Below are 18099 nucleotides of genomic sequence, written 5' to 3' on the forward strand. Positions count from 1 at the left end.
TGCGACATTTGTTACAAACTGCTAGAATCGAAGAGAATATTATTTGCGTTATTTGCGACATTTATTACAAACTGCTAGAATCGAAGAGAATATTATGTGCGTTATTTGCGACATTTATTACAAACTGCTAGAATCGAATAGAATATTATGTGCGTTATTTGCGACATTCATTGCAAACAAATTAGGAGGGAACGACACAATCTTTATTGGAACAATACCTGGTGTTGATTTGTATTTCAACCTGTAGAAGAAATAATCAGACATCAACTCATTCCGGCCGTCAAGAAATAAAGATGAGACGGAAAGAAGCTATAACGAACGAGTTTTATTCTTGGGAAATTGATCGTTCACTTGCCAATAATATTTGACGAACAGTGGTATATTTTTGAGATGATAGTAGAAAAGAGAGACATAATTTCTCAAACAACAAGTTTAATAAGAACGAAGACTATGTTTTTATTAGGTAGATCAACCTTACTGTGTGTACGAGGTTCTCAAACATTAAATAGACAACATTCTATCCTCGTTTCCAGGGTTTGTTGCCTGAGTGAAGCCAATAGCGTTTATTTTACGGCTAACCAGCTTCTTTGCCGACTGCCTCAATGTTAAATAGGCAAGAACCCTGGGGCCGAGGTTAAGGACATTCTTCAGATAATACAAAATATTTCAATCCTATTTCATGTTTTTGGGATAGTGTTTGATTAGTTTTCTTTATCTTATTTAGGATAAGATTATTTTACGTAATGCTAACTTCTAACGTTTTTGACTAGCCATCTCGTCAAAATACCATACCCGCTTTTTCTTTTATAAAAATATGCTTTATAAGCGAGAATAACAGGCTTGAATTTTAGGTTGAAAACAACAGGTCTATTGTTCAGAAAAGTAATGAGAAATAAGAGTAAAGACTAGCCTGGTTATACTTTTGATATATTCTTTAAAAAAGCGTGTTTTCGCGCAGAAGAGCACTGAAAGGGTTCGGAGCGTTTTGGCACCAATAATGTTCAGTTCCTAATAAATATGGCAGCTTAGTTGCAAGCAGTGTTGGTGAGGATTTTTCCCTAATTTTTTTTCGTATTTCTTCTTATATCCTGCAATAAAACTCCCACTTTGAAGACAATCTCTTAACGGGGACAATTTCGTTAATGGGAGAGGAGAGCTAGCTAGATAGCTGCAAGTCTTTTGCGAAAAGTCAACAAAATCAAGAAAAGATTGTCTAGCTAGCATAATAGCAGCATGATGGTGTTTTAGCTAACTAACTAACTAACTAAATTTAGCCAGTTGACAACATTTCATGTAGTATTGATTTATATTTTATGTGGCTTCACTAAATTTTAAATGAGCCTGTCACTCTTGTTTGGTGGTTTTAGAGTGTTTAAATCTACAGAAATCTTTACGAGGGTGCCGGCTTGTCGAAAGTGCCGTATATATATGTGTGAGGGCATCCATGGGCGTTTTTTCGGGTTTTTTCAAGGTTTTCGTCTGTAACCACCAGGGAAACCTGGGGCTCATCCGGAACCGCCCGAAATGCAATGTGCGCAAGCTCATTGTTCTCGTTTAAATTTTGTCGAGAAGAAGGAAGGTGCTATTTTTTGTCATTGTACTCTTAGTTTATCATTTGCTGAATTTTATTACAGCTATTTATGGAATTATTGCTATAAAAAACAGTTTTTAACAATTTTAAAAAAAGTCGGAAGTCGTCTGACAGCCCCATGGTTTTCACACCGTTACCAGCGAGTCTTTTTGAAATTTCTGCCCAGCTCAGACCGCAAACCCACAATCTCTTAAACAACTTAAAAGCTCTACAAACTGAGCTACCCATCCTCCAATTTTATAAGGCAGCATGCATCTCCTCGCTTTGGCGATTTAATATGAGTGAGTGAATATTTTCATACTGTCAGTTAACTGAAGAAAGGAAAATTAGGGAGACTGTAAGCCGTTGAGGTTACAGGGAGTTTTCGGATAGACCGCAGACCCTAATTAGGTCTGCTGGGCTTAAAATGGACAAGAATACTCACATCCCATCTAACCCTCCTGGAAATAATAGATAGGTTATATCCCTTGATATTTGTGAGGTTAGCAATCCAATGTATGCACATCTATCATCTAAACATCCAATGGACATGAGTGGGTACCTCTTAAAATGCTTAGTCTTTCGACGTAGCAATTTGAAACTTCTTTTGTAAAAAAAAATAAAAAACACAGTATCTATGACTCTTCAGCCAGACAACTTGCAAGCAACTTATATATGCCTGCCAATCTTAAAAATACTAGGAAACCTTATTATGATATGAAAATCTACAAGCCTGGTACTTGAAAAAATAAAGGAGAATGTTGGCTAACTTTTTGAGTGAAACAAACTTTTGTGGATTCTTGTTGTTTCTGTGATATTCCAGGATGTTCCTTTCTTGCCTCTCACCTCCTAACTTTTTCTTTCCGAAAATCTTGCTGTCGTAGAAGATAATAGTTGCAGGTTTTCTGTGCAGGGTTCGGATGACATTTCAGACTAAAGGTTTTCCAGCATCAAAAAATTCCCAAGAGGTCGCAATATTACTATCTTGTAAAGCTTCCATTTGAAGAATGCCTGACATATATATAGGTTTTGATTATAGGTTGTCTGGCTGCTGTGTAGATACTGCAAATATAAAACATGAACTGTTAATGCTGTCAATTTCTTTGTACACACCTGATTGTTCTGGATTACGGTTGTCAGTGTAATATATATGTTATTAAATTTAATATGCAATGATATATAGGATGGCGCCATAGATTAGTTGTTATAGCTCTCGTACTCTGTGCGGGAGACCGTGGTTCGATTCCTCTTGATGGCGATTCAACATGGGCGAGTGAATGCTACCATAGCCCCGGGTTAACCCAAGCCATGTGAGGGAAATTGGAAAGATGGCACACTGTGTGGGCAGTTGGATGTTGCCGGAAGATGTCTAGTAGAGCGCGGGCCCTAATTGGGTCTGCGTAGCTCAAAATGATCATTAAATACTCAAGGATTCTTTATCTAAGCCATGGCCCTCCTGGAAATAATAGACAGGGCATATCCCTCGATATTTGTGAGGCTAGCCATGTAAAATATGCACATCTATCTATCTAGGAAGGGTGTACTAATATCAACATGCAACATGCAATTAAATGATGCTCATTATTTACATAAGGAACATTTGCTAATGAATATATATTGATTATTTATGCTTGATATACTTGATTGTGTGCTTCATGTATATATTATGTTATTATGTTATATATTATATTATATATGATGTTATATATTAAGTTATAAGGTATACATATACCTAATAACATACCTAATGTCATAATGTAATAATATACCTAATAACATAAGTAAAAAATGAAAAATAATAAGCATGCAAAACCAGTTTTTTCCTGTGTCTGAAGATGAAAGAATTAAGCTCATGTGCTACAACGTTTTTGGCTAACACCATTTTTTCCACGATTTTAGTAGTGAAACTTATTTGCAGTATGTGTTACCATCTAATTTCACACTTCTTGTGCAAAATATAAATTTATCTGGTAAGTTAACTTCACATTGCATTGAAGTATCTGATCATTTTTTACATAAATTGAAAATGTAAAATTATGGTTGTTAATTTTATTTTTATTTACTTTTTATTAATCAGGCAATTATATAATTTTTTGAAGGCAACTTTATTTTGAGCTTCCCAGTGTTAAATTAAAGGTTGCATCACAACTTTACATCACGATCGTTAAACTCAATCAGTTAGTTTAAAATTGTTGTTCTTTTTTTTAGGAAAGACACCATGTAAATTCAAAACGCAAGTTTTATCATTGATTTTTTTGGTGCTAAATTTGATTTGTTAGTATATTGAAAATAAATGGTTGCAATCTGAAATGGAAAATGAACAGATAGTGGAAGATTCAGTAACAGATCTATCTAAAAATGAAAATAATCCACTGCTCAGTACTGGTAATGTTTCTAGCGAGAAGGTTGATACTGAAGTTATTACTGATACCAATGCAAGTAATACAGAAGAGTTGAAACACAGAGCTATGGCTCGTGAACGTTTTCTTCGAGTTTTGTTGACAATGCAGAAAAAGGAGGCCAACTTTAAGATGTACGAAAATACAAATGTGAATGGAATTTATGAAGCCACTGATTCATCATTTCAAAACGTAGCTGTTTCCAAATTACAGACACCAATTGCTGTGTATGAATCAGCCTCCTTGAGGACTTCTGATATTTTATCATTTAACTTCAAACTAAAACTGTGATGATCCCCTGCATTTTTGTTTGTAAAGTATACTCCAAAATTGGGTAAAACAATTCGCATACAGTATACTGGCTGTAAATTCAGAAACAAAGCAAATATCAGCGGCTGTTGACCAACGCAATAAAACGCATCTATGGTCAATAAAAAGTAAAAGTGTAAACAAACTCTTACGTCTTTATACGTATAATTCTGTAAAATTTTATTGAACTTCTCGAGATTTTGTCTTAAAGCATGGCCCACGAAACCTACTACTGTAAAAGTAGTTCCTGCAACGGAAGAAACGGAATTATTGACAAAGAATAAAAAATAACGAATACCTTAAGGGAACTTATTTTGGCGGGAACTAATTTTGGCGGACGAAGGAAATCTAAAAAAAATTTAATTTTGGCGGGAACTAATTTTGGCGGATCAACGAAATTTTTAATTTTGGCGGGAACTTATTTTGGCGGGTGGCGGTTTTTTTTAATTTTGGCGGGAACTTATTTTGGCGGGTCAGCGGATTTTTTAATTTTGGCGGGAACTAATTTTGGCGAGTGAAGGATTTTTTCAAATTTCAACGAAAATTTTCTTTGGTAAAGATGTAGAAATAAGCATTACAAAGCAAAGAATTTTAAAACAAATACTAAAAATCTACTCTTCTTCATCGTCTATGATAATGTCAAATGCATTCCGACTAAAGTCTATGTCATCCTCGTCACGCGTGTACTCCTCTTCTTTGTCATCGTCATTTTCGACTCGCACGTTGATGAAGCTATCCTTTAATAAATCTGGCGCATTGATTATGTCGGTTATGGGCTGAGTAATTACACTATTGCTTTCTGGCAGCGGTGATAGATCTTGAAAAGGGTCAAGGGATTCAAGTGAAGTGGATCCCATGCGAACTGCGTCGTAAATTCCAGATGCTTTCCACCCATTCAAAACGACTTCACGGCCATCTGCCGAAGTGATATGGTTATAAAACTGGAGGAGCCAACTTGCATGAAGAGGCTTGATGGTGGTCAGCTTTAATTGAATATTTATATCTTCGATCTTTTTGTTAAGGGATAGCTCTTTCTCGATCTGTTTTGAATACCATTCAGTGAACAAATTTCTCATGAATTGCTTGCAATGATTATTCACAGTAAGATCCAAGGGCTGGAATATATGTGTCATGTTACTTGGAACCAAAACCAGGAAGATGTTGTTCTTCTTCAGCAATTCGGTAACTTCCTCAGTAATTTGTCCTCGAAAGACATCGAATATTAGAAGAGCAGCTTGCTTTGGGTTATTTAACTTCTTCCTCTGGTCTTCAACGTGCTTTAGAACGATCTCTTTGATGACTTTGATGGATTCTTGTGTATTGCTGTAGTGTTTGGGATTAACGCTTAGTGAGAACGATTCGGGGAATTCAAACTTTGGGAGGCTTTGATTTGTTTTCCCCCCATATATCAGTTGCATTGGCAGAAAAGAACCATCAAGCGTAATAATAAAGGTACCAGTAAGGCATCTTTTGTCGGAAGATCCAACGATAGGGACGGACGATGAACCCTTTTTCGCCATGGTGTGATTCATTCTTGGAACAAACTTAAGAGGTGTCTGGTCCAGATTCATAACAAGTTGGTGAGGGATGCTGTGTTGTTCGATGGTCGAAACAATATCGTGAAGAAATAGTAATTCGCACTCCTTTTTGGCTCCTTCAGTGATTTCAACTTTGGAGGTCGTTTTCATTCTTTTCTTGAAACCCATTCTCTTGAAGAGGCTTTTTGCCCAACTGTTATCAATTTTAATATGCCCCAACTCAAATTGAGGGTTTCGTGATATTAGAGCTTTCGCTGCAGCGGTTGCAACTGTTCTTGAAACAACACCTCCTCGATTTCTCAGTGCAATTAAAAATCTTTGTACCATCTCATCTAGACTGCCAAGGAACAGAGGTCTACCGCGTTTCAAAGGAACAAATTTGGTTACCACGCTACGTTTTTCTCGGGTTGAATCTTTCAGCTCTTTTTTGTAAAGATTGCCAAATCTTCGAGCTGTACTCTCACTTAACGGCCTGTCTTTGGTTTGAAACTTTGTGATTGCAGCCGCACCACCATGAATCGCAACATATTTTCCGATATCAAATCTTTCTTTTTCTGACCAACGGTTGTATGATTTTTTGCCACTGGATTTAACATTTTCAGTCGCGTCTGTAACAGCTTCGTAGTCTAACGAACCAAGGGATGATTCTTGCTGGAAGTCAGTTGGTTGTGGGCCTAAAATGAATAAAACGAACCACTATGTAATTGCGAATTTTGACCAAAAATTAAAAATTTTCAAACAAAGAAAGAAACTTCTTCGCAGGTAGGTATAACAAAAAAAAACATCAAAGAGAAATACTTACTTTGTTCCCTAGAACTGTTTGAAGGTGTTTCGTCTGAAGTTTTTTCCTTTTCAGCGGCCCTTTGTTGAGCTTCTTTCTCTTGTAATTTAGCTAACTTCCTGATGTAAGACATTTTGAAAGCCGGGAGATAAAAAAGGAAACGTAAGTTATCTGTATCCTGTATATTTACTCGAACATAAACATTCCATTCACTTGGCCTATATTTACACTAAAAATCGAACAAAAACATTCTTTTTTTCTTGGCTAAGGCCCGTTTAGACTACCCAATCGAACAAAAACATTCTTTTTTTCTTCGCTAAGGCCCGTTTAGACTAACCAATCGAACAAAAACATTCTATTTAATTGGGAAAGTTCGGTCTACACTGACAAATAGAACAAAAACGTTCTATTTTCATGCTAGGCAATTAAAAAATCGATCGATTGACATTTTTGTTTTTCATCAGAGCTAGAAAAGAAAAGACGTCCATATGGCTTACAACAAGACGTTCGAGTTTACAGCTGCTGTCAGAGGATTCCATTATTATAAAACTTATTGGAAACCTGAGGAAAATCAATCACTGGACTGCTTTCATGAGAACAACAATGTTTTCGATAGATTTGCAATCAAAGTTTGTGAATTCGGAAATGACAAACCAGTTGGCCATTTACCCAAAGAAATCTCAAGGGTTACAAAATTTCTTCTGGACAGAGGAGCGTCTATGAAATCCACGTTGACAAGTGTACACTATCGAAGATCACCTCTCGTTCAAGGAGGCTTGGAGATCCCCTGTAAAATAACTGTTACTTTACCAGGGACAGTAAACAATCTTTTGGTTCTTGCAAGATACCAACAACTTGTAGAAGCCTTGTATACAGAGCCGAAAGAGGAATTGATTCTTGGTTCGTTCTTACATATTGCAGTTATTTTAGATGTCGTGGTTCCAACCGAAGAGAGACCAAAGCGTAAAAAAAATACAGCCAAAAGCCAAAGCAAAGAGACGAAAAAGCAAAAAGATATTCGAAACTTTTTTGGAAACACCTCAGCTGCACCAGCCCCAAAAAGGCAAAAAGTTAACAACAAACCTAAAAAGTCGTCACCATCGTCAAGCAAGGACTTAGAAATCATAAATATTGATTAAAAATTATCTTGTATTAGAGGTTTATTATGACATAATATTTCTAGCGCAAAGGTATATTTCTAAAAGATATAAAAAATTGAAAAAAAGTTGATTTTTGTCGATTTTTTAAGGGGAACTTATTTTGGCGGATCAACGAAATTTTTAATTTTGGCGGGAACTTATTTTGGCGGGTGGCGATTTTTTTTAATTTTGGCGGGAACTAATTTTGGCGGGTGAGTAAAATATTTAATTTTGGCGGGAACTAATTTTGGCGGATTTTGCCCCAATCCGCCAAAATTAGTTCCCGCCAAAATAAGTTCCCTTAAGGTATTTGTACATTTAAAGCAGGTGTCCAACTTCTTAAAATTGCAAAATTCTATTTATGTATATTCTAGCAAAAGGTATTATGTTTATGCTTAAAGGAACAGAAAGGTTAAGCAATGTAGAATTATATAATATGACATTAGGCATCAGCAGATCGATTCGGCTAAACAGGAGTTAATGTATCAATAAAATACATTGTGTTTTCTCAATAAAAATAAGTACGAGAAGTTTGATTGATGATGACATTGTTTTTATTTTATTATCTACGTAAATATTTGATCCTTCTTGTTCGCAACTCAACTCAATGTTCGCAACTAAGCTATAGTGATGTATGCGATATGTTAAAAGTTGCGATTTTCGCTAAACATTGCAGTGCAGAACACCCAATAGAACTCGCTCACTTCGATTGGTGCAAATTACAAAAGTAACTTACCGCGGTGGGGTTAAACAAAGTGAAATAACTACAAAAATGATTTACATTTTATGTGGTTAGCTTTATTAACTTCTAGGGATATACCCTGTCAATAGTTTCCATGCAGGACACAGAGAGGTTTCATTGACGAGCTACCGATCTCGTAAAAGGCATATTAGGCGTATTTCAAATCAATTGCCTTAATCAAAGCACACCTAGCTGCAAAATGGATAATGTCTGCAGACCTATCCGTGTTTGATAATAATGAATTTTTAGGACAAAGGCCCTATTCGGAAGGTTAGTTTTCAACCAAGACTTTATTTACATTAATTTGATTAATTTTTGCGAAGATTTGATTTGCGAGTTCAGAAAGGAGCATTTCGCGAAGATAAATTTTTGTGAATCAGTTGATTTTAAAAATTTAGCGAATAGGTCTATTTTAGATAATTTGCGAAGGACCATTTTTGATACAAAGAAACGGAAAAATGGTTTTAAAGAACTGTACTGTCAGCCCAAATAGGACTTTGTCATTTTTTTATTAAGAAAGACAGAAAAAAAGAAAAAAATTATTTGTTTTCAAAGGTGAAACTCTATTATATTATATAAATTCATATCTCTCTAATTAATTTACGGGACCTACCTTTACCTTTGATAATCTTTCAATCAATGACGCCGGCGACTTCTGCGTTTGAACTACAATTTTTTTTAGGCATTACATAAGCCTCCGTAGGCTTAAATTTGGTCATTTTTAAGCACATGGCTAAGCTTTATGTGAAGCTTAAGAAAATGTTGTGAAGTTTTTTTTGTTTCGTGAGCAGTTTTTCTTTTTATTCTTTATGTCTGAATTAACCAGTATATAGGTAAGATTTAAATAATAATTGATGGTGTTCAAAATTCAAATGTAATATTTTTTTTTAAATAAGCATGCTTTGAGCCCGATCATGTGTTTTTCATAAGCATATTCCAATAAATCTTTTTGCCATAACCTAACATATTTTGGCCCTGTAAAAGTACTTTTTATAAGCATCCTTGAGCCTCATTTTGGAATATGTACTGAAAAGTAGAAGTGATAACGAGACTGGATTGTGATATCTCAAATTATACAATCCACCCAGTGAATCTTTATGTCAAAGTATATATTCACTCCACTTTACATTAACCCTTCGCGCAATCGAAAAAAAAAGTTTATTTCAAGGGACTTTGTTTATGCTTAAGAGACAGACGTAAGAATACTGTTAAAATGTTTTTAAAATGTTGATTCTTCTACTAAATAAACAGAAAAACGTAAGTTAATAGGACGACAAATTGTAGAAATTAAAAAATCCTAAAAGACTGCACTGGTTTCCAACTAGGTTTCCACATGTTTTGCTGTTAACTACCAGGGTTCCCCTGGCCCCCATTTAATAAGCAAATATTTACATGTACCGGTGTTAAAGCCACAAAGCTTCCTTGCGGTATGGTTTCACGCTCTAAGGTTAATTGCAGATTTATATACAGAATAATCTGTTTAATGCGGGAGTCCGAGGCATTTGTTTTGATATATTTTGACATTTAAGACAGAAACCTAGTAAAGTTTCGAATAAAACTGGGCCACGTTTGGTATTACGTGCACCACTTGTTTTAGCTAGCTAGCTGGCTAGCTAAAAAGATACTATTTTGCAACTTAGTGGTTCGGCAAACATTTTTAATAAGTGCATGATTGTTGTATAACTATAATTTCAATTCACATGTTAGAAAGGACTTACCAACGTTTTACAAAAGTTGGGCAAGACTGTACACGAAGATTAATGTGTGTGTACACGATCGTGTAGAGAGGTCCAAACAGCAGTACCATATTCTCGGATCCGGGTTAACATTATCAACTTTTAAAAAAGAAAACAAGGAGCTTTTGAGAAAAGAAGTGGTATATTTGAATTTATCAGCAAAAATTATATAACATAAGGATTTTTAGAACAGGATTTGTTGTAATTTACAGTTTTTAAGTCTGACCATAATATCTAACTGTGGAGAACAATTTTCACTGCAGTTAATTTGTGTGGTTATGAAGAAATCTTCATAAAACATCAAAAGTTTGGCTACAATAGAGGCAGTGGTACTTGGTGTATAAAATTTAAAATTTGCATATTTCCACAAATTTTAGTGCTGAATTTAAATATGTGGGTCATTTTTGTTCAAAATAACCAGAAAATTTCAAGCATGTTAACCCGGATCAGAGAATTGGGTGAATTATAAATATCAGATCTCGTACAGCTTTTTTTTTGGAAGCACAAGATCCAGAGAAGAGACTGAAATTATTTTTTAAAGTAGCTAACTAGCTAGCTATTATTTTTTTTAAAAAAATGTATATTGTGTACCTTTAGCTATCAATATGGATAGGTAGCTAGCTAACTAGCTACATGTCTATCGTACTCGAAACAACATTAAAACATGTTGCATAGAGAATATAGCTATATAGTAAGCTAGCCGGCTGGGGGTAAACTACTAATCAAGTATGTTTTTTATGGATCCCCAGTAGCTAGAAGGCAAAAGCAATACGAAGCAAATCTCAATATGAATATAACAAAACCTAGGGGTATTACAAATTTTGCAGCAGAATGACATGTAGCATAAACAGCTATGTCTTGAACATTTAAATTCTCTAAATAAGATATAGTGTCTTCCTTTGAAATAATTGTGGAAATAATTGTGGAAATCATATCTTTTTAGTGTATATATAGATAAAAAAATAATCATGGGTGACCAACCACCTGCCTTCGATCCTTGTGAGTGTATTTTTAGTCCAGCAGGCGCAATGCGAAGGTTAATATCACTGTTACGTAACTCACAAAGTTATTGCACAGATGAGCAATGCTTTGGAACGCCCCCCAGTCCTGGAAACAATGAAGATACAGGCTTGACCATGGTGTATATGGCTATTGCTTGGGTTGTTTTAGCAATGGTATTGTACATGATGAGACCCCAAAGTTTACGAGATGGCAATAAACCTTCACAAATGAGGGATGACCATGATGATGATCACCATTCACAGCCACCCTTGATGTAATTTTTTGTATATAAAACGCAATTCTATTACACATAAAACTATTATAAAGATGGTGTGGAAATTATATTTTTTTTGATATACACTTAAGTGTATATTTCCTAATTGTGTTATAAATTTTTCTGTACTTTTTGTTTGTCAAAATGTGTTTCCTTCTCTGGGTGTTCCTTATATATTTAATTGCTACGACAGACTTATTTGAAAAATGACAAATTGTTTTACTAACAACAATGCATATTTGGGATATTGTTTAAAACCCTCTCAATCCAACATACTTGAACACTTGGGAAGCTGTTACGCATATTTTTTACTGTCCCAAATTGCTTCGATTTTTAATTTCCACATCAAGTCATTTTCTTTTTAATTCCTATTTCATTATCATTAGTTTCTATACAAGATCTTTACTTGAAAAAAAAAGGTTTTACACCACTAAATGAAAATAAGCATTTTTAATTATGTTTTCAGGGACCTTTTTTAAACAAATTTTTCTTCTCTTATACATTTTAAAAATATTCATATGTCATACTTTTTGTGTCATAGATGTTGATACATCTTGTTTATAGTTATTGGGTATTGTAAATATATACATGTTTGTTATTGTTTGTTTATAGATATTTATTTCTACTTCCTCTACCCAACTTTTTTAGTGGAGTAAATCACTTTCTTTTAAAAGGTGCTATGCAATGCATTTTGTTGTTATTGTGAAAATGTGAAAATGAAATCATTGTTGTATTCTGATATATGTAAAGAATATGTTTCTGCTCTGCAAAAATGTGTAGTTCCTCTTCATACTAAGGAAAAGGGCTGTATAATAATGGTGACTCGTTAATTAAAAGTGTATAGGCTACAATTTAATCCGAAGTTATGGAGGGAGGGAGTTGAATCATTGACTGTTAGGTATGCCATAACATGATACTTTGGTTTTTTGGAGAATAAGAACTATTTTTAACAGGTTTTTTGTCTACATGCTTCATATGAGCGTATGTCTAAGTGCTTATAATTTCAGAGTCTTTTTACTTTTTTGAGTCATCCCTTGGTGATAAATATTCTTTTTCTCAAGAAAGTTGTAAAGAAAAGAATCAGTTCATGTGTGAATTTCTAAAAACTGTTATTTAGACATTGTGAAGCCTCCTCTTTACAAATTATCGAAAAGCACAAGGCATGTTAATTCTCTTTATCTTTTGAATGTCCTCCTTTCTATAATAACAATGTAATTTTAGGTTAAATGCATTATAGCAATTCTTTTTTTTTTGGAATATGCATTTTCACATTTTTTTAATCATGTTTAATTGGGTATGTATAGAATGACCTGTCATTTGAGTGATTAAAATACCCAACTTAATTTAACTGGTCTATTAGATAGTTACTCTTTTTTTTAAAAGAAACACAAAAAGGCTTGTTTAAGGTATATCGACATTGATCTGTACTGAGGTAAAAAAATTTTAATAGCATCTGCGCAGCTGGAATAATACAAACATACCAAAATAACTACGTATGTTCATGTCTATTTCATTTGCTTCTGTTATTTTGTTTGTTTGTATTTTTTGTTTGTTTTTAATACATAATTCACATTATTAATAATATTTTTTGTAGAGTGCTAGTACAATCGACACGTCACAATTTACTACAATGAGGTTGGTTGATTTTTTTTGGATAAAATTTTCTCACGATTAATTACGTGTTCAAAAATAAAATCTTCAAGTTGAATTGTATTTTAGAAATAAATTATATATATGTAATTGTGGCCACACTGCAGGTTTTTATTAAGACTTCCCACACGAAACAAAAATTGAGATTTCTAAAGTTTATTTGTTCCTTAGATTGTGTTTCTGCAGTCAGGAACGGATGACTTTATTAAAACAGATTTTGCTGAAGATCCAGTTAAATTAATATATAGCCAATGCAAAATATATAGTCAGTGCTAAATATTACTGCCTTTATGTGTGTTACTATAGTTTCGATGTTTTTATGCGCTATTTCTTTTAGCGTGATATTTCCTCCTAAAGACGTGTGATAGGAATTTGTTAATAAAACTATTTTTGTTGTCAACTTTCACGATGGTAGCCGTAATTATTCCAATTACGATAACTTTGTTTTCACATGAAATTTACTCACGATTGAGTATGTGTTCAAAAATAGAAATTCAAGATCTCAAGTCTATTTTTTTGAAGTTCTCGTGAATCTTGCCGTAATTATTAAATTTAATGCGAGGGGAATTTTTATTGTTTTGCGTGAATAATTAAGGGATAAAATATTTAATTTTTTAGTAATGTCAATTTGTGCTAATTATGAAAGGTAAATTTATTGATCTGCATAAATTAATTTTTTTGGAGTGTTACATATAATGATCTTAGTGAGGTGGGCAATCCTACCTTCCTCTTTAGCTGTGCTTAGAGAGTACAGTAGATAACTTTACCTCATGAATAAATTGAGGAAGATTCATTTTTGACGAGCATGAATTAATTTAATAAAAATGATGAATTAATTAAATTACTTGAATAAAAAATGCTTGAATATGATTTCCTTGTTTCTTTCTACCATTTTAAGTAAAATAAATATGATCTGTGTTCAATTGAGTCAAATAAAATAGACTACAAAATTGCAAATTTAATAATTAGTTCGTTTTTAAGATGCGTTGAAGTTGAAGAATTACTGTTGCGACTTTGAGAAACCCCACCCGTGTAATTTTTTAAAAAGGACTCTAAGTCAAGTAGTTTTTTAAGAATGAATGTTTTTTTTTCTTGAAATGGGTTGCTTTGTAAGTTGCCAGGTTTTTTTTTCAGTAGTTAAGAGGGTTTGTTTTGGTAGTTACCAGGGTTTGTTTCGGTAGTTACGAGGGTTTATTCCATAAATTTAATTTCAAGATTATAACCAACCTCGTCTTTAGGATATCTCGTATCTTTTTGACATTGGTGATACGAACATGAGCCTAGTATAGACCTGTCAACGTGATCATTTTGAATCTGGGTTGCAACTAATTATTAATATTTAATTTGATAACCAAGGTTTTCTTAACCCTATTCAGGGGGTCTTGTTTTTAGGGGATGGGTAACTTGGAGACGGCATTTTTACCACCTGCTATTAAATTTAAATAAGGACAAGCGCTGTGACTATAGAACTTGACACAGTAGCTAACTAAAAAAGAAGTGATTTGATTTAAAAAAAGATATGCTGACGTCATTATTTTTTGCTGATGTCATTTTTTCCAAAATAAATATCTTTTTTTCAGCTCTTTCGGATTTTTTCATCTTTTCAACTCTATGATAGTGTTATGATAAAGGAAAAATTAAACAAAATGCAGAATTTTTTCAACCGATAAAATGTATATAAAAGGTGTTTTCCTAATGGACGAAGTCAAAACAAGTTAAATGTACAGTAGAATACAAAAACTTTTGCTGTAGACAATACCAGAGTTAGTGACGATCAAGCTCACTCTTTGTTTTGTAAATACCTGCACAACGTATTTTTAAAAATACCTAAAAATATAAATAATACGAGCATAAAGGATATTTAGGGTTTTTAAGTTCACCTTGTGTGATTTCAAGAATTTCCAGGTTTTCAAATCCGGCACACACCCTGTAGCTAACTAGTTAACAGAAACGTAGAAAAATACCATCATGAAATTCATAAAACACGCCGTTTTTTAATCACTACTCTGCAGGCTGCAAAGTCGCAACTAAATGGCTTATCTTACCGCCCCCTCACAAGAAAATATTCTAAACTGTGGAATACAAAGGTCATGAAATTCGCAAAAATTTGTCTTCAGTGGCTCTAAAATTTGTCGTCAGTGGCTCTAAAATTTGTCGTCAGTGGCTCTAAAATTTGTCGTCAGTGCCTCTAAAATTTGTCGTCAGTGCCTCTAAAATTTGTCTTCAGTGGCTCTAAAATTTGTCGTCAGTGCCTCTAAAATTTGTCGTCAGTGCCTCTAAAATTTGTCATCAGTGGCTCTATTATAGAAACAACCAATGTGACCATTTGTGACGGCTAAATTTGAAAGTAGCCGTGCTGAAATTTTAACTTTGTAATTTTCCTTCGTTAGACAATTTCACAAATTTGTGACAACTTTCGCCTAAACTTATTATTTATTTTACATAGCTATACTAGGTTTATAGTTCTTAAAAAAATGTTATGCGTTTAGTTTGGTGGGATTTTGATTTTGATTCATCGAGTCGAATAAACACTTTGTTTTTTAGATATCTACAACAACATCAGATAATGTAAAATTCTGGGTTATCCGATAAAAACAAGCTATTTGAAGTATAACTTTCGCAATTTCAATAAAATATGTTCGTTTGCAATTTTTTATTCCGCATTTTACACAATTCTTGAAGTCCTATCAGCAATCTGTTTTTTAGAAAATAATTTCTTTCTTTAAAGTAAATCAATGCAGAAGTTCAGATAAAAGCACCCCACGCCACCACCCACCCACCCACCCCACACACCCACCTCCTCTGTAATCCCAACTATTTGTTTTTTAGCCAATCAACCGACAAACGGTACGGTATAGCTATTTGTGGTTTGGGTCGTGCAGGCTCCATACACACAGGCAATTGTGTTCGACATCCGAAAGTAGATATTAAATACTTCGTTGAGCTAGACCTTTTAAGAGCAGAACAAGTAAAAAAAGAATATGGATTGGTTGATACAAAAGTGGTTCACTCTAATGACTTCAACACTATTCTTGGTTCTTATATTTTTTATATTTTATTTCATTTTTTATATTGTCTTTTTATTGTGTCTAATTTTATTTAATCTTCGATTACAATCTTTCATCAAAACAATTTGTGGTTCAAACGCCGCAATTCAACTTCCGTTGAAATATGACGTCATTTACTAACCTTTTATTTAGAGGATGCCAATGTTGACGGCGTTATAATAGCAACAGTGACGTACGCGCATGAAGAATACGTCAAAAAGTGTATTCAAGCTAAAAAGCCAATCTTCTGTGAAAAGCCTATCGCCGAAAATTTAAAAGATACAGGTTGATCATAGTTATATTAAACACATAACTTATGCTAAGGGTAAAATCTTTGAGCTTCTAAACATATGAGGATTAACGATAGGCGTTTAATGCTTGGCCGAAGAAATGATTTTAAAAGTGGAGGGGTCAGTGACTAAAACGGCCTCACCATGTTTTGGGCTGCGTTAGAATTTAAAACCTCCAGATAAGCAAATCACTATATAAATTTTAGAGTTTGGATTTTTTAGGATGAGAAAATATGTTTTTGAAGCTATCTAATCTATCCATGGAAATAAGTGTGAAGAAGGGGACCCTGCAGACCCTAAAATGCCCTTAATATTTGCTACGCCGTTGTATCTTTATACCAGGAACCTAGTACCCAGTTTACTATTATTGTTATAGTTTCATGTTACGAAGAAGCTGAGCGGTTAGGAGTGCCACTATTTTGCGCGTTCAATCGACGATTCGACGCTACTCATCGTGCAGTGAAAGATGCTGTGGACAACGGTGAGGTGGGAGAGGTTCATATGATAAAAGTATGTAGCAGGGATTCCCCTATCCCCAGTGCTGCTTACCTAAAAATATCGGGTGGCATTTATCACGACTGTGCAGTGCATGATATAGACATGGCGACTTGGATTATGAAGGATTATCCGACAACTGTTTTCTCCCAAGCGCATGCGTTCAGAAAATTTATTAAAGATTTGAATGATGTTGACACGGTTTCAATAACAATGCAGTTCGCTTCAGGTGCAATTGCACAAATTGATTTGAGCCGTTTTGCAGCGTATGGATACGATCAGAGAGTTGAAGTGTTGGGAGAATTAGGAATGGTTGAGAGTTTAAACGAAAACAAAACCAACCTCCGCAAATCAACTGGCCAAAGCATCAGCAACGACCTATTAAAGTTTTCTTTTCCACAAAGATACCCGCTAGCATACGAGAATGAGATCCGTCATTTCTTGGATATAATCGATGGCACTCCACCGTTGATTACAAAGACAGACGTGAGTATGGTGTCCCTCATCGCGTCAGCTTGCGAAGAATCGCATCGCACTGGAAAGCCAGTTAGAATATGTAGAGACACATTAACTTACGAAGTCATATAATGTAGCTATTACACAATATTCATAGAAATTTTAGCGCGTATTAAATTTGGCAGTGCTGAAAAAAATTATTTGGCCAAATTTTCAGACCCACTTATACATACCTAATTTTGCCATAAAGCCAGGGAACTGATGGTTGGCTATCTTTCCATATCCAACTTCTTCCCGGGCCATTTCTACGCTTATATTCTGACAAGACGACTCCGTGGTGACTATTACGGACAGAACCCGTCTCGTTAGAATATCAGATTTAGAAGAGCCCTGGGGACAAGGCTGTTGCATATTACATGTTTTTGTAATAAAAATTAGGTTTTACGAAATTTTGGTAGTAAATTATCCAAAACTACTTTGTAGGAAATTTTGTTTTAGATAAAATTTTGGAGAAATAGAAGTTTTTTTGTTTAGTCGTTTGATCCTTGAAAATTTCACTGAGATTCGCCCTTCGTATATATTTTCCGCATCTCTATTTTGTGCATCTTTTCTTCCCTGTTAGCACAAAGTAAAGAAATTCACTGAACAGGTCGTTATTACTATGATTATAG

General features: G+C 34.3%; 4 protein-coding genes across 5 annotated transcripts; 3 read left to right on the forward strand and 1 right to left on the reverse strand.

The window, feature by feature from the left end:
* Window positions 1–911: 911 nt before the first annotated feature.
* LOC130640973 (myo-inositol 2-dehydrogenase-like) lies at window positions 912–17948 on the forward strand. 2 transcript variants are annotated; one of them, XM_057447594.1, is made up of 5 exons: window positions 912–1044; window positions 13085–13125; window positions 15970–16175; window positions 16341–16472; window positions 16854–17948. In XM_057447594.1, the coding sequence occupies exons 2-5, from the start codon at window positions 13121–13123 to the stop codon at window positions 17558–17560; spliced, it is 1050 nt and encodes a 349-aa protein (XP_057303577.1). In that variant the 5' UTR covers window positions 912–1044; window positions 13085–13120; the 3' UTR covers window positions 17561–17948. The 2 variants fall into 2 exon arrangements, with proteins under 2 accessions (XP_057303577.1, XP_057303578.1); XM_057447595.1 differs by lacking the exon at window positions 912–1044 and adding an exon at window positions 12365–12388.
* On the reverse strand, window positions 4590–6754 carry LOC130640972 (uncharacterized). The gene is made up of 2 exons (XM_057447593.1): window positions 6619–6754; window positions 4590–6490 (listed from the first exon to the last, which is right to left on the reverse strand). Exons 1-2 carry the CDS (start codon window positions 6728–6730, stop codon window positions 4890–4892), a joined length of 1713 nt encoding a protein of 570 aa, XP_057303576.1. The 5' UTR covers window positions 6731–6754; the 3' UTR covers window positions 4590–4889.
* On the forward strand, window positions 4883–8279 carry LOC130640974 (uncharacterized). Its single transcript, XM_057447596.1, has 2 exons — window positions 4883–6759; window positions 7062–8279. Exon 2 carries the CDS (start codon window positions 7086–7088, stop codon window positions 7734–7736), a length of 651 nt encoding a protein of 216 aa, XP_057303579.1. The 5' UTR covers window positions 4883–6759; window positions 7062–7085; the 3' UTR covers window positions 7737–8279.
* LOC130640975 (small integral membrane protein 14-like) lies at window positions 11125–11913 on the forward strand. The gene has a single exon (XM_057447597.1). The coding sequence runs from the start codon at window positions 11183–11185 to the stop codon at window positions 11492–11494; it is 312 nt and encodes a 103-aa protein (XP_057303580.1). The 5' UTR covers window positions 11125–11182; the 3' UTR covers window positions 11495–11913.
* Window positions 17949–18099: the final 151 nt, after the last annotated feature.

This window comes from Hydractinia symbiolongicarpus, chromosome 4 (assembly GCF_029227915.1).
Source record: "Hydractinia symbiolongicarpus strain clone_291-10 chromosome 4, HSymV2.1, whole genome shotgun sequence".
Lineage (NCBI taxonomy): Eukaryota > Metazoa > Cnidaria > Hydrozoa > Anthoathecata > Hydractiniidae > Hydractinia > Hydractinia symbiolongicarpus.